Raw genomic sequence first — 25,365 nt, 5'->3', positions numbered from 1 at the left:
CATTCTGAAGACTGCACCAGGAACTGCTGAAGTATAAACCAGGAAAAAATATTTATATTATTACATTTAGCACATAATTAAGTGCATATAAAGCTTATATATACATAACACAATACATTAAAATATAGGATTTCCATCAGAGAGAATTGCTTTGGATCACAAATGCAGTGCAATGACTGTCACACGTTCTACTTCCTACAGCACTTTGATAACAGCTTTTCCCCTCAACTTCAACACAGAACAATGAGCGTCTATGCCAACGACTCTGGCACCATTTCATTTACAGCTCCCATGCGGCCTGGTGGAATACAGTGTGCTAAGCTCCTATGTGGGATCACTACTGTTTGGCTGTAGCTGTGTCTTTCAGAAGAGCCCCCATGTCCATCAGAGCATCCTCTACAGCCTGGGCGAACTTGGCAGCGTTGGTTTCCTCACAGCTGTTGAAGGCCGTGATGGCAATGTTTATGTGCTCATCCATGGGATTGTAACACACTCCATAGCCATCTGGCACCACTGGACCAAAGCACATCACGCAGTCTGTCTTAGAGCCAACCTGGACACAGACATGAGACCAAATAAGGAAACAAAACAAATATGAGGACATATACGATTTTGCTCAGTAATAATAAACTGTTGAGTGAACTGTACACAAGTGCACCTGGCTGGTGGACAGCTTATAATGCTGAGACACAGCAAAAGAGGTATCCATGAAGATTTCAGGCATGGAGGTGAGGTCTGTGATACTCTGCATCTTCAGCCCGAGGAGGTGTCTGTCTATGGCTTGTCCATGAACTGCCTACAAAACACAAGTTGAATATGTAGAACTGATTAATCAGTCGGTTTCAGGAAAAATAAAATGGATTTTTATGTTGATGAACTCCAAGACTCACGTTGTAAGTGTTCTCCTTATGTGTCTGAATGGCCTTCTGTAGCAGTGCCAGTCTCTCTGGCTTCTGTTGGCAGTATTTACTCTTTAGTCAGAGAGTTTACACGTCTTAGACTATGCATTTACTGTGAAATTCAAGGGGTTCAACAGTACCTGTTTCGCAGGATCTTGCATTGCCTGGACAAATTTAAAAGCTTCTACAGTAGTCGAGCAGATTGCATCTGTCCGCCCATATTTAAACATTCGTAAAGACGCACTTTCATAGGTAGAGCAGCACGTATTATACATCCTAGAATGCAAAAACAACACACAGGACATACGATTTAACTTCATTAATGTCTAAGTAACGCATAACTATTAAATACAAACAGGAAATTCTTACCTGAAGTAGGCAAGTTGAAGAGCCATTTGCACAAAAGCATCTGGACTCAGCTTATGTTGCTTTGGCACTTTTTTCCCAAAATGAGAAAACATGAGCACCTTCACGTCCAAGTCATGCACCATTCTGATGAAACCAAGAAGACCGTGACTTGTACAAAATGTCTTTTACATGACAATGACAGTGATCTTAGGTGTACTTCACATACATGTTCATGTTTTGCTTGGCTTTCTCGATGTCTCTTTTGACCTCAGGTGTAATGTTAAAACGCAGTTTCTGAGGCATGGATAGGGGAACCATAGGGGCGCGGACTATTTCAGTTTTCTGCCTGTGGAGAAAATGCAGAACAACAATATAACTCAAACTCAGAATAGGGAGAATGCTCTCAAACAATGATGGAATAAAACTTACATGTATTTCACAACGTAATCGATGAGGAACACAATGGGTGGACCTTCAGCGGGGGCATGCTCGTACACCAGTCCACATGTGCCGTCTTCACCAACAATGAACTGAAGGTGATTTGCAGGTATATTAGCAATTTTATCCACTATCACCAGAAACTATGAAACAAAAGTAAAGTATTTGCCTCAAACTGACCTGTAGTGTTTTATCGAACCAGCGGTTGCCACTGTTCCAGCGAGCTCCACCTCCATGTAGCATCTGGGCAGCAACACGGCTTAAGTACAGCTCATCAGACACCCGCGGCATCGGTGCATCCAAACAAACGGTGAAGATACTTTTCTGGATGGCACGGACTGACTCCTTATTTGTCTTATCTGAGAATGAATAAAACAAAATGAAAGATCTGGAACAATATAAAAGGTCTCTGCTTAGAGAATAACTCTAGCTAATACCTTTAATAAGGTTGTTATAAGCTTTTCCCCAGGTGTTGCGGTGCTGTGAGGTTAAGATGCCAATTGGCTCTTTGTTAGTCTGCAAAGAGGAGTTCCAGATCTTCTCCAGCTGCATGTAAATCTGGTCTACTGTCAGAGGGGAACCATCGCTGTTGTACACATCCAAGACAAAGAACTGAGGGGGGAAAAGCCTGATCAGGGTGTGGTAACAGCATTAAACATACAAGTTTAGGAGCCATGGCATGTGTGGGTCTGGGATAGTTGTCCACTAATGGATCACATAGTTCATATGTTTTGTTGAAATGCTAAGTTGAAATACTGAGAGGTCCAAGAAGGAGAAAGACAGTCGTGCCATCTATCTAGAGTACCTGGAAGTTGTGGACCACGGTGATGTGAGTAGGTGGTGTTTTTCCTATAGCATGATTTACAACAGTATCTCTCTTTGTGCCAGGGATACGACAGGAAGACAGAATCTGGTAATACTGATCCATACACAGAGGCTTCCCACTCAGATACTCTACAGGCAGGGTCTTTCTGCAACACAGCACAACGTCCACGTGAAGTTTTGCAAAACAACTGCATGGTGATAATGAGTTTTCTGCTGCAAAAGTGTGACACAGTTTCAGCCAAACTTACGAGTCAATCATTTTTTTAAAGTCCAAAACTCCCGCAATCAGTTTGGCCGCAAATCTGCAGAGGAGATATACAATTATATACAAATTATTGTAATCATTTGTTGTCTCTTGTTTATTTTGCATAAATGTCCATAAGCGACTGTGCATATATGGGGTTACAGACAGCATACAATTCACTTATCAGTAATAAACTATGAATGTAGTCATTTACAAGTAAATGATTGTACAGTACTTCAACGTGCCACTGGCTGATGAATTATGAGCCTTGCGTACAATATCAAACTGTAACTCTGGACTTTACTGCAGTAGTTTTCTATGGGGCCACTGTGTTTACACCATATCCCATGTCAGCAGTGAAAAACAGCTGAGCAATGCTATGAGCAGCCAGAGGCCTTTAAATAGCATATAGAGGAACGCCTGTGCAAAGGTCGGCTTAAAACTCCAGATTTAGATGAGCTTGTTTATACTGTACTTGAAAATAAATCCCTTTTGGAAACAACTTCATGAGTTTGCTTACGATTAGACAAATGACAACATTTGTAATTGATATTGAGGAAACCAGGAAATCTCCAGTATTAGAAGTACTGATTCTTCTTTTTTGTGATTACAGAGACGTAACAGCTTTGAAACTGTGTCTGGTCCTAGATGTAGATTCTGCAGTTTGTTTTGTTTTGTTTGTTTCACCTCATCTGCCCCTGGCGATCATAGAAGTGCATGCGGGGCAGGACAACCCCCGGGCTGGTGTAGACCGCCACCGGCATACGGCTCTCTAGATAGGCTGACTGCATCCACCATTCTGAAAGCTACAGAAACACAGGAATCAGATAACTGGATAGAATAGTTATGCATGGATTACTACTGCCCTATAAAGATATAGATGTGCAAAACAATATAGACAATCTACAAATGACTTCCTGTGTCCCTCCTGCTACATCAAAAATAAACGAAACCAAATGTGTACCCAGTTTTCGGTCTTGCGTGCCCGCCGCTCCAGGCCTTTCTGCAGCCTTTCCCCAACACCACCTTTGAGGAACTCCTGCACCAGCTGCCGGGTGTGGTCCAGCTCCTCCTCACTGACGAGAGGCTCGAGAGCAGCCAGGTAACGCTCACATGTCTGCTTCAAAGGTGGCACAGGTAGCCTAGGTAAACCCTCCTGATGCACCAGGGACCTTTCAGGGATGTGTGTTACTGGTCTGATCAGACGACAAGGCTTCACCATGCCTGGCCGCAGCTAGAAAACAGTGACTTGATCATTTCAACTGCTCATCCGTGGTATTACAAATAGAAAGCACTACCCTAAGAAAATATTTCAACTGCTGTTGTAACTGTAAATGTTGTAACTGAGTATCATTTAATCTCACTGATAATGACACTAGCTGAATCTGGTTGGAAATTGGACTGCGGAAATGAATGATGCCTCACTGATCCACATGTGTCAACACGTTGTTAAACTTGAAGAGTATGCAATCGAAAAGTAGAACAGTACAAATGGCTTCAAGCTGAAAACTGACACCAAACAACAGACCGTCACAGTAACTATGTCTTTGGAGCTGCTGCTGTAGTCTGTGGAGGCTTATAAATAGAAAGGTGAGGTAACACTGCTTGAACTTCGGAATCGTGGCTTAAACAAACACACATGAAATTAAGAAATGTGCCTGTGCCCTCATGCGCAATATGCTATTTGTCAATATAACATCATTGATTGATGTTATTGATTCCACAAGGGGATCAATAAAGTATTTCATTATTATTATCTGCTATAATGATGAAGGGAGAGCCACCTGATATAAGTGTTTATAATCTAGTAATAACGACAATATAGATTGATTTTAATATAAAGAAAACAACATGAATTAATAGACATATTTATTCGTGTGATCAAGTTTCTGGATTTATAAAAAAAAGAAAAGAAAAATAACTTCCGGTAGAGGTATTAGTTTTTTCAAAATAAAATCATGACCAGCGTGTGGTGCTGCTTTGCTTTTAGCAGTACGCCACCGTGAATACTAATAAAAGAAAGATAATAGTAAGGGGGAAACTCCGCATCGATTAAAATTAACTATTAATACAGTTATGTCTCGTTCTCCTGGCTTTCTTTTTTTAGAGCATGCGCATTAGGCTAACGTTATGCTATCGGCTACGCTAGGCTAACGTTAGAAAGTCCCTCTGGACGGCTGACAACACGCTGCTAATGCTCTGTCTTAACAAACAGGCATCGGACATGTGGACAGACTACAGCGGTGAATCATCAGGTACATTCGCAGCTGATCTTGTCAGTGTTGTTGTCCCGCACAGGGCCCCACCCCCTGCACTCGGTCCCGATGCCGTGAAATCACAGATGGTTATTACGCACTAAAAACACGCACAGGTAAACTGCGCCGAACCGCAGACTCACCGCGGCCCGGACGAAAACGGCCAACATCTTGTCAGACAGTCGCGCAAAAACCACTTGAGTGTCCCGGGAATACAGATGACAGATCCTCTGGAAGTCATGTCTCAAGGACAACGACAGTGTGTCTGCTCCACTGTCCGCCCCCCCTCGGACCCACTGAGCAAAGACAACTCTGGGCTTCCCACATGTCCCGTCAAGTTTGGCGCATGTGTGCATGTCGAAATGTGATCAGATTTGCAGCAGCAAAAAGCTGCATCTTTGCATTTTCTCATTTAGTTTATTAGAAAATAAAAAAAAAAAAACATTCCAGTGATCCTATTGATATCTGTAGACCCACACTTCACAAGTGGACAGTGGCAATTCAGCAGATGCACGATTTAAAGTCAACACATGATTGTTTTTTAATTTATGTTAGTTTTATTGGTTAATAAAAGCAGGCCCTGATATAAATAACACATTTACAGAGTGATATTCTGCATTGATCTGGTGCATGAGGCTGTACAGATCTCTACCGACCACATGATGGTGCTCGTCCAACATCTTTCCAGAGAAACAGCCTTAACTCGTTTCTTCGGGAAATACAAACCAAAGACAGACTCCTGTACCCCGCAAATGAGTAAAAAAAAAAAAAAGAAAATACGGTTCAAATAAAAGGTACAGTTTTTTTGTAGTGTGTGAAGAAATGGTATTAATTGGCACGAGAAATGCTGATGTGCAAAAGTAATCCAAGATGGATGTGATTGCTCTATATAATCACATTTCTTCAACGTTCAATAACAGAGGAGAGAGACAGAGAGAGGGAGAGAGGGAGAGAGAATTGCAGTCGTGCCGTGGTTTATTTGAAAGAAACAACATAAAACGATACAAAGAAAAAACAGTCATACATATCAAAATGCTTCGATTGCTCTGGTCCAACCGCTGCCTGTCAACAGTGTATGTTTTAAACAAATTGTCTGAGTGGCGAATATTTGCTCAAGGTCCGTCTGCTGCCAACTCACAAAGTCAGATAGTCCACCTGAACCCAACACTGAGATCAGGTTGGAGATGTTTGTGCTGTCCAACTGATCCGAGTCTGAATGTGAATCATCATCAGTCCTCATCCTTTTACACGGCACCGGGCCAAAGTCTGGCAAATAAAACTCTGGATCAACAATATGATAACTTGCGTCCATCTTTCGCTTCTTACTGTAGCACTGCGCTCCCTGCGGCTGTTTTGGCTGCGCGCAACAGTCTGAGTGGAAGTATCCATTCGTGACAGTAGTCACCACATGTGTGTCCAAGTCCAGGACAGTCTTTTGGTTGGCCTGTGTGTTTGGGACAGGTAACTCCCAGGTGGATTTGTCTACACAACTCCAACAGGCTTCCGAAACCATAAGATCAGAGTCACTTGGAACCATTGCGCAGGAAGATGCGTCTTGGTGCGCCACCTCTGCAGGCTGGCCGCTGGGTTGGTGCGCTCCGCAGTGCCAATTGCCAGACTCAACCCCGGTAAAGTTGCAGTAGAAGTCATCTGCCAACTCCGTAAAGCTCCCGGTCAATTCAAGGTAGTCGTGCCTTTCACGGACTGCAGCTACATCCTCATAGTGCTGTGTCCTCTGCGTCTGCGTTAAGTTTTTGCTCATATAAAACTGCCTGGCGTTTCTCAGCACGTACGTTACCAGCAAGTTCTTGTGGAGCTTGATGCCTCCTCTCTGCGTCCTGGAGCTTTGGATTTTCCTCAAAGAAATCGAGATCAGATTCTGTGCGTCAAATGCACACTCCATCCTCAACCGGGCCACCCTTGCTTTCCTCTCAGTCTCTCAAATCGTTCGTTTCCTAACGGGAGAAAATATTAATGTCTTTAGTTGAGATCTCTACTTGACTCGTGTAGACTGTGTCCATAGCGCTCCATGTCTTCCCAGTAAGGGCATGGATTTGCAACTCTCATCTTTCCTTGCCACGCCCTCACGCAGACATCGTCCAATGGGAGGGAGGCGGTGCTTCTGTTATACGCAAATCTCACTACTAGCCTCATTCAAAATGCACGTAAGAGCGGGCATGCTGCATTTCACCAAATGTGTCCGGGGCTTTTTTAACCATCTCAGTCAGTGCGGACAAAAACATCGGACTTTACTGACCATGTAGAAAAAAAATTAAAAGAATCTAGTGGAGAGAAAAACAGAGAGGAGCAGAAGACAGATTCTGATTGTGATTATAGATGACAGTAGACACTCCTCACAATAGAACAGATTATAATAAAGTAAGGGGGGAAAAAAAAGACAAGTAGAAACACAGCAGAACAGGAAGCAATGGATAAGAGTATGAGTACAGAGGAGAGCTAACTTACTACTGCAGCCAATGTTGTGCAATTAAATAAATAAGGATGAAGCCAAATATGTCAACACCACAGTTGGCATATTTGTTTATATATTTTCTTTATATACAGTTTATTTGTTTATATACAGTGCATATTATGTTCATAGTACTTCCACTTGTACATTTTGTTCATTATAGTGCTTATCTTGTACATATCACAGACACGTGTATTCTGCGCCTTACTGCTAGTTGTACTTCTGGTTGGATGCTAAACTGCATCTTGTTGCCTTGAACTTGTCTACGTGTAACGACAATAAAGTTGAATCTAATCTAATTTAGCTGCATTTACTTTACCCTGCCTTTGATGTACTTAAAAGACGGGGCAGACGAAATAATAGAAAGATCTGTCATTATATTGGGTTATTAAAAAAAACATCACAAGCCACAGGCTCCACAGTGAGGCTGAGCCGAAATGAAGTAGAATCAACACCTCTCCAGGTCAGGTTCGAGAAGGCGATGTATTACTGATGTATTAGACAAGTAAGAACGCAGGTAAAGGCTGACTAAAACAGAAAGTCTGCATCGTATAATTAAAGATGTCAACTTTTTCCACTTGTCCTGGAATCTTCTGGATGACCATGAAACAGAACCATAGTTTCTAAATGCAGCCTCCATCCAAAAAACAGAACTAAACAGGTACCAGATGCCTTCTGTTAATTGGGAATATTTATATTTTATATGTTAGTGTGCAGTAAAGCTTACTACACCAAACTTACAGTTTATGTTACAGATTACTTTAAGGAGAACTACTACTGTTCTAACTATCCCAGATATAACCTCCTCAAAATATGCTTCAATATACACGCACAGATCTAATGCCCACGCACACAGTAAAACTTCCTCTGTTAATAGAAATATTGTCACTGTACTACGATGTGAGGAGTAAAAAGCATCTTGTAAAGATATTATCTGTCATCCATGCCCCACATCTGTTTGTGTGTACACACACAGATGGCTGACATCATACTGAACACCTGGATGTGACTTTGATTTCCTGCCAAATAGGCGAATGAGGAGGACAGCCACTATTATGGTTATCATGCTCTGATAATAGTATAAATTGGAGGTTGACACATGTGTTCTCTCAGGAATTTAGTTTAAACAGCAGAGAGCAGATTGCTATTGTTTTATGGTATGGTGCCGTTGCATAGCAGCAGATAACATGGTATCATTTGGTGCCTAATAGATAACAGTATAATTATGTACTAATTATATGCAGTATCTTAAATGGTATAATTTAATAGTAGAATTGTAGAACTGATGAAACAAACAGACCTTCTGGTAAGAGCATGCGTCCCTAGCAATAAAACTAAAGTTAAAACTGATAGCAACTAAATGTTATGATGCTCTTCTTCACCAATGACTGTTAAGTCATTGGTCAGTCTGATGCTGTAAGGTGTAGCTCAGTGTATTGTACAGTAGTGTGTGGTAAACCGGAGTATGAGAGTGAAAACAGTATTAGAGTGAAACCTCTTTATGTGATTTTCTGAAAGCTAACAAACACCTGTGTAATTACTATAACAACATAAGTAGAAGGATGCATGTACACGTTGTACAGCTTTGTACATCATGGTATCATTAAAGGATTCAGCATGGATGTCTGGGTAAATGCCAATATGTAACAAAATGCTAGTGGAGCCTAGCACAGCAATGTGAAAACAAATGAAATCACATAGAGAAGGTGCCAAAATGTCACATTGGGAAAAAAATTGCAGTACAGATTATATTGAGCATCCCTGGAGAGAAACCACAACCTACAATCAGTGAGGAAGAGCAAAAACCAAAGGTCAGACCAAATGTGAAATGGACTTAGTTTTGAAGACATTGCTATACTCACACTCACACACACACACACACACACACACACACACACACACACACACACACACACACACACACACACACACACACACACACACATAGACAGACACACACGTGTGTGCACGTTAAAATTGAGAAATCCTACCTGATGCACCACTGATGGTTCTGCTGGTTAGATATAAAAAGACCGATATGCAGTATTGGAATTGAATAACTACTGTATATATATATTTAATTAGACTTTTCTAATTACTCAGGTGACTCAGTGAACACTGAGCACAAACTATCATTTTAAGGTAAAACAAATCATAAATACAGATAAAAAGTTGTTTATATGTTTCCTTTTTGGACACTGCAAATAGTTGCATTATTATAAAATATTTAATTTACACATTTAACCAAAAATCTGCAACGTACAAACCTTTAAATAGCAAAAACATTTACAACTGTAGTATAGTACAATAGCAAAGTATAGTTTAGTATACATATTAGTATTGGCAGTATATTGTGGCTTGGGTACTGCATTAAACAACAGCATCCCTGTTGTGTCACTAAGGTGAAACACCTATCAAACTGAGCGCCCTGTATCAAATTATTATGTATAAAATGTGATATTTGCACAGAAGAACTGCAGGAGATTAACCATGTGTTGTGACTTATTTTAATTGTCATACCAGAAGTGTCCACACGGTACCCTGTACCTCTGAGTATGGAGACTTTTTCCAAAGCGCATCCTGTTGTAGTCGGACCCTGAAATTCAAATTCTGCTCCGTGTCCTAGTGGACGTTTTGCAGTTTGACACTAATAAATCAGGAATATTATATCTCTTGTAAGAAAACTTCACAACTAAGCAAATTTTTGAAATACATTGTTATAATCTGAGTAGTTTCTAGGCTGAACTGAAATTTCTCAGTGTTTCTCAGCTACTTCTGAATTTTCAGAATAATAAAATGAATGAATGAATGACTTTACTGAAATACTGTAGCTGTAAGAATGGACACTGATGATTCACCATTAGTGTGTTTGTTTCAAGAGAGACATACAAATCACAATCATATTGTTACAAACTGAAATGGTCAGAATATTAATGCTGGTAGGTGTATTTAGGGTTTTTTTTCTATCCTGATTCACTCTGAGTAAAAAGACGGAGGACATTGTGGTAGTACAAACTGTAAAACTGTCTAAATCAGATTTGTGATTTGGGAATTGGGCTGTATAAAATAAAATCTGATTTGATGATCCCAGTTTAGTGAGTGACCCCTGTTCTCGTGTTACACATTTAGAAATCCACCTTAAAATAACATCTCAGAATCTCTGGGCTTATAAACTATAAGTTAGTCTGAACCCCCAGAAATCCAGCATGAGAGACTCAGCCCCACCCAAAACAAATCCTTCTGAAAAAACTAGAAACTAAACATTTTCAATAGTAATAAATATGATTTTACTTGTGGTACTTTGCTTATCAACAAATCTACAGTCCTTGACTTGGATGAGTCCAAATAGAAAAGAATCGCCGCTAAACAAAGAGGATTCGTCTTCTTTCCATATGTGCGTCCTCCTAAACACAAAGCTGAGATAGGCAGCTCTGTAGAAGATGCACACAATTACTTCAGAGCCGGGTGCTTTATTTACATATGCAAAATGCATAAGCAAGGTTACTGTGAGGGTGAAATAACCGCCAGATAGAAGGAGTGAAAGAAGGAGGGGTTTGGTTTGGTGTGTGTGTGTGTATGTGTTTGTGTGCGTGGTGGTGATGGGGAGAGAGGGTGTGTGGGGTGGGAGTTGGGGGCTGGAGGGGAGGCAGAAAATTGGTGTTATCAATATTTAACCAACCCTTCCAGCATATTTATGGCAGACAATAGAGCAGACATGCAACTGTCTCATGTGAGTGGAAGTGTATTTATTACAGACTGAAATATAGGCTGTAAATGTGATGTTCATTGATACATCCCTGTCACACCAGCGTGGAATCAGTGAGGAGCCCACCGCTAAGGAAACCACTGTATCAGTTGATCCATACCTGAATAAAGTATTAACATATCTGCTAATTGCACGTCACAGCCCCTGAGCGGATCGCACACATACATTAGAGGGATATTTCTACATGTGGCCAGCAGATGTATGTAATTCAATCAGTTAAAAAAAAAAAAGAAAAGAGTCCAAAAAGCTACGAAAAGAGGGAGAAGAAATAAAATGTCTGAAGCTTTCTTTTCTTTTTTCTTTTCTTTTTTTTTTTGCAGACCCATGGCCTCTCAGAAAATGTTTCCATGTGTTGTGTCTGAGCACACTGAGAGCAGAGAAGGAAAACATTCTCTCCTCCAAACCACATGCAACAGATTCTTTCTGAAGCCAAATAAATCAACCCTGTGTTTCAGATCATGTGACACTTTTTTGTGCTTTGTGTTATTCCCAACATATCCTGTTTCAACCTCCGCCCCCACCCCCCCCCACCCCCACCGCCCCCCATTCCAGCGTTCTCACGCACGCACAAACATTGCGCGCGCGTACACACACACACACACACACACATTTATGAAACTACATGACACATGCACATTCAGAGTTTCCATTTCCTGTGCGTAAGATCACCTGTACAGACAGAATGGCGTGCTTCAATGCGACATGCTCAGGCAGGAAAACAGGAAAGGGAGTTCAAGGGTGTCCAACATGAAATACTCACAGAGTTAGGGGAAACCCAGAGCTCATGGCAGCACTCCAGTTTCTGAAGAAAGTAAGTAAAGAGTGCACTTTTTCTGCTTTAGCACTGCCATCATGCGCTCTACTTTTGCTTGTGCAAAAAAATGTTCTAGAAACATTTCAATCGTTCTCTCTATCCTGAGTCTTTTTAAAATAAATAGATTTAGGTTGACATTTATGGAATGCAAAAAAAGGCAAAGTATAAATATATATATTGTTCTTTTTAATATATATATTTCTTTGCGATGAGAAGATCTATATACTATTCTTGTTAACATAGAGACTACTAATGAGGACAAACCGGTAACCGGGCTGTGTCCAAAGATAGAACGAGACTAGTACAAGTACGGCTGCATGTATGCTACTGGTGATGTGCAGCTCTACAACATGCCGTTGGAAAGTGCTCACGATATCAGCTTTAACAGGTTCATATCCAGCAAGTGTAAGGTTTATACCTTTAATTTATGCTTTACAGTCTTAGATGACTGTGATAGCGTGCCAACATTTTCTAATTAAGCTGCCCAAATCATTTTTTACCTATCTTGCCAAGTGATAGAAGAAAGGATATGTACCACTCTCATGTGTCTGAATGGTAAATTGGATGCTGGACGAAGTTAACTCAGCTTAGTGCAGAGACTGGAGCAGCTAGATTTGGCCAAAGCTAACATCAACTTACCAGCTCCTTTAAAGTCACGTGTTTAACCTTCAACAATATCGCCTAAAATGTTGCACTATTCCTTTAACCATCCTATAAATCCCTCACATATTCCATCATCGATCCCTCATTTTTCGCCCCCTCCAGTCCCATCCATACATTCTACTTTACATGTATTGTTACCTTGTAGCTCTTGCTATATGTGACATGCCATACTGATCAATCACCCCTGTTCTCCGTGCGGGTAACACAGTGTTCCTCTGTGCATCTGACAGCCATCCCCAGCCCATTTACTGTCAAATGGGCTCCGCTCTCTTTGCCTGAGCTCAGATGCAGATTTATGCCAGAGCAATGCCGGTTCTTGCATATTAGATGAAAGCCTTGTTTGCATATACCCGCTCTCTCCCCTCCCACCCCTCCTTCTCTCTTCACCCCTCTTTCTCTCTCTTCCTTTTTTCTGAGGCGTCACTTTAATATGTATGCAAATGGGCTGCGCTCCATGGGCAGATATGTGTGGAGTCCTGTCCTGCAGTCAGGAGGTGTAGGAGAGATTGTGTTTGTATTTATGAGGCATGGGCCATGCCGCTCTTGGGAGAGAAAACGCTGTGAGTAGTGTGGTGGAGGCTCTGCAGTGCAGGCAGAATGCAGATATGCCAATAACAGAGGTCATGGTTGTCACTAATGATAACAGGAGACAATTAGAAAAATGTATAGCTGTAATGTAACCCCCCTCTTACACCGTCTTATGCACAAACACACACACGAGCCCTCGTATCCTTGCTCTGGCATGAAGCGAGCTAACGGGCTGAGGAGGAGATGCTCCTTCTGGAATGTTCCTTAAACTGCAGCAGCTCTTCTCCTCAGCTCTGCTCGACCTGGATGGGGAGTCCTGGGTGATTTGTGTGGGTAAAAGACCAATCTATTGATCCCGTGCATACCTCCAGGGGGTGAGGATCACTGTCAGGGGCTGAGGCAGAGGAGACAAGGTCAGGTCACCTGTAAGAAAGGCACCCTTAACCCATTTCATCAGTCTGATGCTTCTCAGACAGGCCTAAAAAGACTATGATCAATAACGTGTTGTTAGAAATAAGCAACGCAATAGTTCCTGGTCGGCGGTTCGTATTATCTCAGCATCTCGTAACCACAGGAGAGATCTAGTTTCAGATTGAAAGAATCCTTTTCAAATGTGTATTGTAAAATTATAGGTGAAAATAACAACGAATACTTGGCATTATGTTCAAGACATAATAACACTTTGGCTTGGTGCCAATCAGCGATCTAGCAAGGCAGTGTGCGCACACACACACACACACACACACACACACACACACACACACACTACACTGTGTGCAAATCAAATGTCTGTTTCCTCTCTCTCTCTCTCTCTCTCTCTCTCTCTCTCTCACACACACACACACACACACACACATCCCCTTCCTCCATCATGAATAAACCATACTGTGTCTATGAGTCATATACCACCCCCACATCCCTCTCTAACCCACTCCCCCTATTCGCCGCTGCTAGAGTAAAAACGCTAATTAACGTGATGGCTAGCTCCAGCTCCTGTCAGCAGCTTGTGGGGGCCTCTCAACCAGCCAGGCTCCACCGGTCTCTGGTTTTAGCAACTCTCTCTCCCTAGCCACCATCTCTGGAGAACCGGGGCCCCTCATTCATATTCAGCCTCAGTCACAGGCACCTGGAAGCAGCCAGCACCACCACCCTCAACCCCCATAACGTCTATCACCAGCCCCCCAGTTGAGCCCACCTCCTGTCAGTGCTGGATCCCCCCACTGCTGGTAAAAGACACCCACAAAAATCCACCCATTTTCCAAACACACACACACACACACACACACACACACACACATTTTCTCAAACTAAAATCCAATTGAAATACAAGCACAAACTGAGAAACTCCATTTAGGAGATGTGGGAGCTAGAAACTCCATCTAGGAGATGACACAACCCAACTGATGGGTTGAATCACCCAACGGTGGAGAGAGAGCGAGAGAGAGCGAGGAGCTGCGTGCCTTGGTGGACTAGCTCGGTAACCATGACAACGCAGCCGGGAGAGCAAGAAACAGGAACATACAGAATCTGTTTCTGCTGAGACTTGCACATGTGGCACAGTGCTGCTTTTCCTCTGAGAAGAAATGAAGGGGAGGAGTGTGTGTGCATGTGTGTGTGTGTGTGTGTGTGTGTGCATGTGTGTGTGTGTGTGTGTGTGTGTGTGTGTGCATGTGTGTGTGTGTGTGTGTGTGGATGTGGGGCCCTTATGAAACATGCATGGCTCCTGCCTTTCTAACCAAACTCGCTCGCATGTGCTCGTCACTGGGTGAGTCACAACACAAATGATACTATGGTGAAACTGAAGCACACAACCCAGTGTTTAGTGGCAGGCTTTTGTCTTTTGTTCCAGAGACTGAGTGCAGTGAGATGAGGTCGCTGTGCAGTATGAAGAGAGGAAGCTAAAATACAAAATATGGAGGCAATACGAGGTCCAGAAAAGGAAAAATGTTCCCTCTACAGTCATTGTTTTTGCCTATTTTCCTTCCCTGTGCCTCTCCGCCGCTCCCCTTCTGCCTGTCTTTTCTCTTTCCTCTTGCTCTCTCTTTCTACAGGCTCAGTCTAACCTCCCCCTCCCCTTTCCTCAAGGGAATAAAGGTCGTAACGCAAATGATTACTCAAACCCGAGTTGCCATAGAAACGCAGTCATGTGACTAGAGCAGGCATGCATAGACCACAACAAAGAGGTGGATCAGGAACCAGCGCTGGAAAGAGCTGTAGCTCGCCTTACTGGTGCCTCAGTGCATTTCACTCAAATTCAAGCTTTTAAAAATAGGCGAGCAGCATGAAACGCAAGGGGGAGAGAAGCAGGGAAAAAACGACACTGAAAAGAGCTGGGACGAGAGGCTGCAACGAATCTAGGCTGTAACACTGCAGTATGCCATATATTCTGCCATTCACTAGCATACCAAGGGTGTGTCCTATTCATCATGTCCTTCTCGGAGGCAGAGCTCAGGCGCCAGTTGTCTGGAATTTCTGTGAAATGGCGTCAGTTGTAGAAATGCAGAGGGTGGTGGATTTGTGTGCTTCTAAAATAGGAGCTGGAGTATGGAAGTGTAACTTCTTGGTGCGCTACACTTTGACATGATTCCCCCCTCGAAGTACAAAAACAGATTTGTGTTAATACTTGCATGTGGCAGTGTGGTAACTCGACTCGTCGGAGCTGTTTTCTTTCCAGATAGGTTTGGACAACCAAGTGTAAGCTTAACAAAAAAAAAAAATTAGCAGGATGTAATAAAACCGAGTATTTAAAGAAACAACTCTGAGATTGAATAGAATAAAAATGGACAAAACTATGGAGAAAACTAAGTAATCTTGATATAGTTTGCTCCTGAATGGAGATTTTGAAAACAACAAAAACAACAAAATATATATACAAACCCCCTTAAATGAAACCACGTAGTGTTAAATTAGAAGAAACACTAAAGGCTGGTGAACACACCATCAGCATGCGTCAAACTGAAGGAGGAACCGACACCTGGAGCAGAGGCAGAAGGTTGCCTGCCCCAACAGGATTCAGTTATCCTGGATCCAATCCACCCCCACTGAGATTAGTCCTATGGCGCGGGTGAACCCAGCGACCTGCGACCATCTCTCAGAGACCAACCAACACCCCTCTAGAACACACACACACACACACACACACACACACATCCCCACAGCAAGTCAAAACTACACGTTTAAAAGTGACAGAGCCAAACATGATCTTACAAGCAGATGAAATCTGCTGTACGAAGGCCATCACGAGCACAGAGTACGTTCCAGTGAGAATCCGCTTTTATTCGCTTTTAGTATTAACATCCATTCATTTTGGTGCGCTCCATCAACACTAGCAGAGCAATAGGAAGGGGTGCATTTTTTTCGGATGAAGTCACCACATCTGTGGTTATAAACAGTGTGTTTCAATGTCTACACTTGCTTTAGCTCTTTCTTTTTCCTCTCTCCCACACGCGAATGCCCTCGAACCAGCAAATACATACAGTAAACTGAGGCACAGACAAATATAAGCACATAACGCTAAGGGGTGCCAGTGTGAAGTGTGACCCCTTCACTGACTCCTGGCCATTTCCCTCTAAAGTCCAGCTCAACTCCCATGAGGCTTCAGGCAGCAGCTGAGTGTTCAGTGATGTCTGCAATTATCCCGTGTCTAGACAATGTCTAGTGGAAGACAAGGAGATGCACATTCTGCACAGGCTGCGCTCTATAGAAGAAAAGGCCTGGAATAGACCACTGTGTCTTTCAGTTGGTGACATGGTGCTTGATGAAAAGGTTAGGGCCAGACTAGGAACTCAGCCAACAAGCACCTACGCTTGTGATTATTCCAGAGAGTTTCAAATTAAAGCCACTATTGTCTAAACTTAGGAACCAAAACTCAAAAACTGATCTTTTCCTTGAGAATTTATATAAAGAAGAAAAGAGTTTGAATCAGTTGAATTAGTTTTTGTGGGTTTATTCTCCAAATGTTTCACTCCATTATCTGTTATTGATGCCTTTGTGTTTTCAGTAGGAGGGGAAGCTTTAAGGTTCAATTTTTTAGACTGTGGAGTTGTAGATGATGAGTTTAAAATAGAAAAAGAAATATAACATATGTTTACAGTGGAAAATAGATCTAAAGAAATAAGATACTGAAATATAAAGGGGGAAATATCAAGCACAATATATTTCTGAATAGCTGACTTTACTTTTGTGTCATCTGATCAACCAAAGCCCTCTACAGAAACATTCAGTTTTTAGTTTTCAAACTTTCTTGTAGATATCACATTAATATCAGAATCTCATTTTGCAATAAGGTCTCTGTATGAACAGATTATTTAAAAAATAAAATAAAAACAATACCAGGAAAAAAAAAAAAAAAACTGGCAAAGGTTGCAAGATTCAATGAGTTGCGGTGAAAGAAAAGGCGACGAGAGAATGAGCAGGTGTGGTGGGAAAGACCCATGGGGTTCAGGGAGAGAATAGATCAATAACTAATTTCAGTACTGAGCTTCACTCACACTGTTTTCCAATAAATGCTGGATGGAGAGTACTGGCTTAGCCCTCCCCCCACTATCTCTATTCTATCACCTTCTCCTAGCAAGGATTGAATTCTATGGAAGAAGACTGTTTCTCTCCAGCGTTGTGATTGTTTTTTGGGTGGATTATGCTCTTACAGCTACTGTATTGTATAAATGTAATCCAACGTTGCCATTTCCATTTCCATGTGTGCTCCACGAACGCTCCTACAACCGTTCCACATATGCTGTCTCTGTCTCTTTAATGTTTTTTTGTTTTTTTTTTTCCCAGAGTTCTGCCTCCTGCAACCCCCCCCTCCATCCATCCATCCCTCCCTCCCTCCCTGCCTCATTTGACCAGGGCCAGTGTTGAGGTTTTGTCAAGAGTATGCAGGGAGATTCAGACAGACAGGAGAGTGAAGCGTGTGTCATGCAGGGCTGCTGCTGCTGAGGCTCTTCTCCTCAGAGACTGTGACCTAGATAACCAAGAGGAGCTGGAGCGCCTGCAAGCCTTGGAGCCACTCCAGCTTCAGCAATGTCAGGAAGGGGTTAGTTGTGTAACACAATGTCCTATTTAGTTTGCTCGTCACACACACACGGAGGCAAACACATATGTAGCCTATGGTGTTCCCGTACCATTATAGTATGCTTCTTTCAGATACTGTTAGTATCTGTTAGTTGGCTAGTTATTACCAAGGATGGGCTGTGCCGACACAAAGAGGAGAGGGACCCTAAATTTATCTAAAGATAAGCATACAACAATTTCCCCAAGGGGCTCAATGAAGTAAGTAGTAAATAAAAGTCATTATTATTATTATTTATTAAGAAAGCTTGGTAAAACTTTCCACACCAGCAGCCACTTCAGCTACATTATGTCACAGTAAAAACATGCAGACACAATGTTCCTGCTGTGCTGTAGCATTTTATTTCTGCTTCTTTATTTTAGCTGTATATTAGCTGATGCTTGGTATTTGCCCCATTGTGGATTTTTGATTTTTCTTTTCTTTTTTTTTTTGCAAATTTGCCACCCTTAAATGATTCTGATCATCAAAGATGTTTTTACATTACACAAAGTTAACCTGGTTGAATATAAAATGCAAAACTTCTATTTGACAGTATTCGTGCCACTCTTGGTAGCAACAACTGCAATTTGCAATGTGTTTCAGATCATTGTCCTGCTGCATAACCAGACTGTGCTTGAATTTATGGTCGCAAACTGATGGCTGGTCATTCTTCTTCTGGATTTTCTGGTACCAGAATACATGGATGTATAATTATGCAAGTTGTCCAGGGCTCTGAAGCTGCAAAGCAGCCCCAGACCATCACACTCTCACCACCATGTTTGACTGTTGGTATGATGTTTATGAAATGCTGTGTTAGTTTTACACCAGATGTAACGGGACACACTCCTTCCATAAAGCTCAACTTTAGTCTCATCAGGCCACAGAACATTTGCCCAAAAGTTGTGGGGATAATTAAGATGTTTTGGCAAATGTGAACAGAGCCTTTGTGTTCTTTTTGGTCAGCAGTGGCTTCCTCCTTGGATCTCTCCAATGGAAACATTTTTGTCCAGTCTCCCCTTATTGATTCAATAAGGGAGGGACAGACCTTAACTGAGGTAAGTAAAGCCTGCAGTTCTTTAATTTTTGTTCTGTGTTGTTGTGCCCTTGGAGTATGTTTGGTAGCCTGGACACTCTAGGGAAGGTTCCTCACTGTTCCAAGTTTTCTTAATTTGAGGATAATGGCTCTCATCGTGGTTTACTGGAATCCCAAAATCTTAGAAATTACTTTCTAACCTTTTTTAGACTGATACTGATGTCAGTTACTTTGTTTTTCCTCTGTTTTTAAAATTTCTTTAGATCGCAATACGATTCGTCGCTTTTTGCTATCTTTTGTGTCATTTAATCAGACAGCTTCTATTTCATGATTTCGTAAGAGGGGGCAATTACTTTTTCACATAGGACCAGGCAGGTTTGGACAACTTTTTCTCCTAAATAAATAAAATACTCATTCAGAAACGGCATTATGTATTTACTCAGGTTATGTTTGAGTAATATTGAAATTTGTTTGATGATCAAAATCATTTAAATGTGATAAATATGTAAAGAAAATCTGAAAGGGGCAAATACTTTTCACAGCTTCATATATGAACATAACAATGAAGTAAATGCATAGAACCAATTAGTCCCCCTAGACAGGTAACTGTGAGAGTAACTATTTATATTCAGCACTGCACTGCCACTACCTGGTCAAGTTAAAAAAACAAACGCATGCTGACAAACACAAAATCATGTTTTCATACCTTTACTATTATATACAGTGAATATCAGGAAACTGTTCATGAAACACACGGTTGTGTTATTGGTCCAGCTTCATATTAAGTGGGAGAATACAGAAATGCAAGAGCACACCAACCATCACAGTGAGGAGATAAAATATAGATGGACCCTACTGCGCTGGAACAACTTTAATAGGCTGCACTGTGCATAACTAAATCTATGACCAAGCAACAGAGTCACTTTTGAGCTGCAGGAGCAACATTGCCATCTGGTGGCTTTTGTGTTGTACTGCAACTTTTTGCATCGTTCACTACAGCATTTTAAATCACAAAACTGATAACTGAAAGGCTAATTTGTACAGCTAATATACACACAGTTGACTGTAAGATTGGCACTAAAAAACACAATGAGAGTTCAAAAAAGGCCGCAATGGTTTGTTGGGTTTGGTTTAATTTATGGATAAATGCTCAGGCATTTAATTCAAATTACAAGCCCGTTCAGTCTTTCATTTTAATTATTAGGAAAAAAAAAATAGATGTCAGCGTTGGCTCTGTTGGGGCTTAAAGCAGTCCCAGCCAGGCTTTGGGGTATATGTGCGCTCGGGAAGAAGAAAGTCTTTCAGTCTGTCTGGTAAAGGCAAGGTTTTCACTTTTTCCTCCAGGGGCCAAGGCTGTAGGTGGCGCCTTACAAATGCCCTACAAAGGCACTGCAGAGCGGGAGGCCTTGCTTCATGCTGTATTACTCTGCTGTGCAGGTCTAGCAGAGCCTGAGCGTAAGAGTCCCTACCAGGCACCGGAAGCTCCAGCCTGGTAGGCAGAGGCAGTGTGGGGCTGTTTACCCTTGCTAAGTCGAGCAACACCTCAGCTTGCACCAAGAGCTCAGAGGCGTGACTTTGATCAGAGCACTGCTGCAGGGCGGTTTGGAGGCGCTGGAAAAGGAGGCTGTAACCTGACCAACAGGATTCACCGTGATTTGAGCAAACCAAAGAGGCTCCACTCTGGATTAAGAGCACAGCCAAAGGGAAGAGCAGGTCAAAGTGTTCCAGGCTTGTCTGTGTCAGAGAGGGTTCGCCATCGTCATTCGGACAGCAGCTTGGGTCCACACCATGGGCCAGCAGCAGCTGTGTGATTTTCAAGCAGAATTTACCGATCTCGGCAGCTTCCTCCACACTGGCATCCAGAGCCTCATTGATCAGGAACACCAATGAGGATTCAACTGTTTCACCGCTTTCAGTAACGGCATTAACATCTGCACCTATGGTAAAGAAAGAATCACCCAGAACAACATTTGGGAGCTACTATTATCTCTACGACAGGGCAAATATGGGTTAGACAGTGCGATTAAAATAAAAAGAAATCAAAATTGTATTACTAACAGACGTTTATAGTAGTTTTATGTTGTACAGTCAACCACAAGTAGGCAGAAAGCCAATTCTCATCACATCTCATCACAAAAGCTGCTGATCATCTTAAGACTGATGTCAAAGACAGAATGAGACAACAGAATAAATAAACTATATGAAATCTTGTTTACGTTTTTCATCTTCATCACATCTTCAGTAGGTTGTAGGAGGGTACACATACCTGTCTTGATTATTTACTATATTTTTCATGGGTTTTCTTAATAAATTAAAAATAAGTGAGTCATTATGTTTAGCTGCTTTGTTCCCGCTTCATGTCCAAAAAACTTTTTTTAAGGAACAGCCAGCAAAGGACAGACAGCGACCCGTCTGTCCACTGGTTGAGCAAAATGTCTTTTGAGAACATTCCCCTATAATAAAGCTTGTATAATGAGATCCGATGACCATTTCTGAGTGATTGGGACACACTTTAAACTATGACAATGCCCGAGATGGGATGGAATATTCAGGCGTCTGTGTGGCTTTTTGGGATGATGGCACACTGGTTGTAAACACCTAAAAAGACACAACCTTTAACCAAAGTCAACTTGAGGGAGTCCCCTTCATACTTTTCATCATTTTAAACCCTCAGGCAGTTTCTTCACACCAGGATCACAGGATTGGTTCTGCTCCATTTTCAGGAGCATTAAAAACCTTAAGTGTATATTTTAGTCTGATAGGCACTTACAGTTTACTTTGATCTCAAAACGCAAAAAGGTACACTGCTATGGATATTAACACAGCTACCTGAATGTATGAGAGTGACGAATGACCAAACGTGAACAAGGAGGTTAAAGTGAAGATGAAGTGTGTTTCACCACCAGTACCTTGCTCGAGTAGAAGTTTAAAGTTTTCCTGTGTTTTGCACTGTCACACCATCGCTGCTTTCCATGGCGTGGAGCAAAGGGGTCTTTCCTTTGGAAATAAAGCCACAGCAATCATGTTTCAAAAAGAATTAATTCATCAATACCTTAAAATGAGGCTGGGTAAGGTATATTTACCTTGTTTATCCCTGGCATTCACATCAGCACCAAGGTCCAGAAGGGTGAGCAGACAGGGAAGCCTCTCTGACTCCTCACTGGCAAGATCCAAAGGACTGCTCTCATGGATCTACGAATACCAAAATGTATCATTTACAGCAAATAATGAAAAACAATCTACATATTAAAAACAAGGGAGAGCATAAATATTTGTTTATTTGAGTTAAGACAGTTGCCTCACCCTGTCCCTCTTTTCAATGTCTGCTCCGTGCTCGACCAGTAGCCTCACCATGTTTGGCCTGTTCCTCAAAACTGCAATATGTAGTGGATTGTAGTACGACACTGGGTCTAGAGAATAGAAAACATAAAACGTAATGTTTTTCACTTTGAAATACTGCAGAGGTATGCTCATTATACTATAAAAATAAACAGAATCTAAGTCCCAAACACATGCAAAGCATCTAGAGTTAAGCTAATTGAGAAATTAGCTTTTGTTTCTTTGTGCACCATCACAGGACACAAATGAACCACAGGGGATCCTTTCTCTCATTGGCCTTTAAACTGCACAGCTCCTCCTGTGTGTGTAGGATGACAGGTGGACTGTAACTGAAACAGGATTAGGAATTTCTGACATCATCACATCCACCATCCAGCACAATCATCATAATCATTATTTATGTCATTCTGTCATCACTTTTTATTTTGCCACATTCTACCCTTGTTATATGCGTTTTGAGTGACACATTTCAAAGTCAGAATTTCGAGAGCACAAATGAAGATTAAGTTGAATTTACAAATGAGCCTTCTCCACAAGAAATGGTGCATTACAGGACACCTACAGCCACAGTAACAAATGTTGGTTGATTAACCACATAACTTCAAAACTGCACAATATATTTGTACAATGTGAAGTGAAAAAAAATATATATTTAATGCACACTCCCAAAGTCGAACTCACCTTCAAAGTTTAGATCAGCTCCATAACGTAGGAGGATTTTAGCTGCATTCACCAGACCCCGCTCTGCCACTTTAAACATGGCATAACTGATGCCCTTCACAAACTCTTCTGACTGGGACTCCCGCTCCAGAAGCTCCACTAAAGAGCGACACATATCAGACTCATCCTCAGGGTTTCTGACTCTGCACACAGACACACACACACACACAAATGCTATCAATCACACAAACTGCAACTGAAAACGAAGCACTAACAATTACTATCCATAATAACAAATCCTCACCTGTCTTCGTGTCTACCATCTTCTTCCTCCAGTCCAACAACAGACATCACCGCGTCGACCAGCGGCTGATATTCATAGATGATCCTTCGAAACCCGTGAAGGAAAGGCATGGCTCCTCCACTCTTCACTCTTTAGGTAGGAAATACCTAAAGAAAAAAGTAAAGGTACAGGTTATGGACAGATCGTCCACCTTCAGTGAAGACGTCTCAATTCTCTTGTACTGTTAGGAGGACTGGTGACATCGCGGGCTTTGCGTTATCTCTTTAGCTCATCTGACAAACACTAACGCGCTAACACGTTGCACTATAGCCTATTACATTACAATAATTAATGTGTCTATTGATTGATGATTAAATAGACGATCGGCTTCGACTTTATTCGTTACGCTAGTTTACGTGAAGTTACATAAAGCTAACGTTGATGTTAGCTAACTCATGATAACTGTATTTATCTGGTTTAAAGAAAAGGATAAATGTTAAACGTCAATGTAAGCGCTGTCGTTTCTGTCTAAATGGACCACTTAAAAAAAGAGCATAATCCAATTATTTTCTACATTATGAATTAAAGAGTTTAAAATGACTTAAACAACTCACTCAGACACACGCCAGACGTTTTCCTTCAAAACAGGAACCAGCCACAGTCCACCACGCCCACCTCAGTCCGACGCTGTTTTCCTTCCCTGTCCAAAGTTAAGACAAAGGTTCCGCTTCACGCTGTTTTTAAACAATTGTGAAGTCTACACTAAACTACGTCTGTCAGTATTTTATAACTTAAAAAACAAAAGTGCGAATAAATGGACCTGCAGTCAAGCATCTGATGTATTAATCCAGTATTTATTAAACAACGACAGAGATTTGTACATACGGTGATGCTCAATTCAGTTTTATAGGCCTAATTAAAGTAGGCATATTTAGTGAAAACATCCTGGACACATTTATTTTTATTATTTGCTATGGCTGGTTTTACAAGAAGCACTCCAAATATATACAATTCTTCAAATAAATAAATGTTTATGACTTGCAGGTCTTACACATAAAAATGTGTAAAATTATTGAGAACTGGAACAACAATATTTTATTATAAACATGTTTACTCGACACAGAGCTAAATTAAAGGGATCCCTTCTTGAATTTCAAAATAAAAAATGAATACTTTTTTGGATATTATGATATATTATATTATTTTTTTAATATATATTTTTTATTGCCTCCAGTTATTACTCCAATTATTACTCACAGTTGACAGAGACAACTGAGTATAATTCATTAGAATTTCATAAATGATTAGTAAATTCTTACAGGAGTAATGCAACCAACAAAATATTATGCCACCAGCAAAAACTCTCCATATGGCATGTTAGTCTGAGACAGCAGCTTTTGGACTTTCTTTTTTTTTGTTTTTGACAACTACTCAATTATGCTGACAGCATCTGGTGGCTAACAGTAGCCTTTGTCCTGTTTAGCAAACAAACCCCTGCCATGCCTGGGTTTGGTGACAGATGGCTTGCTTTGAGAACTGTCGAGGAGTGCTCTCTTACAAAAGATATCATTTTTTTACGCATCTGTGTGTCTGATTTTTAACACGAACATATGTTAGTGACACTGCATTTTAACACAACATATGTTGTTGCAGACATACTGTGCCGTGTTTTCAATAGCAATGCAAATTTCCTGCTGAGCAAGACACTTTAGTATGAGACGATGAGTAACACCAATTTAATACTATCATT

At 41.4% G+C, this 25,365-nt stretch overlaps 3 protein-coding genes across 3 annotated transcripts; all 3 read right to left on the bottom strand.

Moving 5' to 3' along the window:
- Window positions 1-87: 87 nt before the first annotated feature.
- On the bottom strand, window positions 88-5,304 carry LOC113150865 (carnitine O-acetyltransferase). The gene is made up of 14 exons (XM_026343599.1): window positions 5,153-5,304; window positions 3,719-3,988; window positions 3,442-3,560; window positions 2,759-2,812; window positions 2,491-2,656; window positions 2,123-2,297; window positions 1,866-2,044; window positions 1,677-1,777; window positions 1,474-1,593; window positions 1,269-1,391; window positions 1,040-1,175; window positions 891-953; window positions 659-796; window positions 88-553 (listed from the first exon to the last, which is right to left on the bottom strand). Exons 1-14 carry the CDS (start codon window positions 5,177-5,179, stop codon window positions 338-340), a joined length of 1,887 nt encoding a protein of 628 aa, XP_026199384.1. The 5' UTR covers window positions 5,180-5,304; the 3' UTR covers window positions 88-337.
- Window positions 5,305-5,601: 297 nt separating this feature from the next.
- Window positions 5,602-7,070, bottom strand: LOC113150166 (immediate early response gene 5-like protein). The gene has a single exon (XM_026342559.1). The coding sequence runs from the start codon at window positions 6,910-6,912 to the stop codon at window positions 6,037-6,039; it is 876 nt and encodes a 291-aa protein (XP_026198344.1). The 5' UTR covers window positions 6,913-7,070; the 3' UTR covers window positions 5,602-6,036.
- Window positions 7,071-20,074: 13,004 nt separating this feature from the next.
- On the bottom strand, window positions 20,075-24,317 carry asb6 (ankyrin repeat and SOCS box containing 6). Its single transcript, XM_026344196.1, is given in 8 exon segments — window positions 20,075-21,270; window positions 22,243-22,273; window positions 22,275-22,330; window positions 22,417-22,525; window positions 22,637-22,743; window positions 23,354-23,535; window positions 23,637-23,782; window positions 24,230-24,317. Coding segments are annotated over 7 exon segments (1,311 nt in total). The 5' UTR covers window positions 23,747-23,782; window positions 24,230-24,317; the 3' UTR covers window positions 20,075-20,554.
- Window positions 24,318-25,365: the final 1,048 nt, after the last annotated feature.

This window comes from Anabas testudineus, chromosome 9, assembly GCF_900324465.2.
Source record: "Anabas testudineus chromosome 9, fAnaTes1.2, whole genome shotgun sequence".
Lineage (NCBI taxonomy): Eukaryota > Metazoa > Chordata > Actinopteri > Anabantiformes > Anabantidae > Anabas > Anabas testudineus.
Note: the sequence above shows the minus strand (reverse complement) of the source record. Positions and strands in the feature narration are given on the sequence as shown.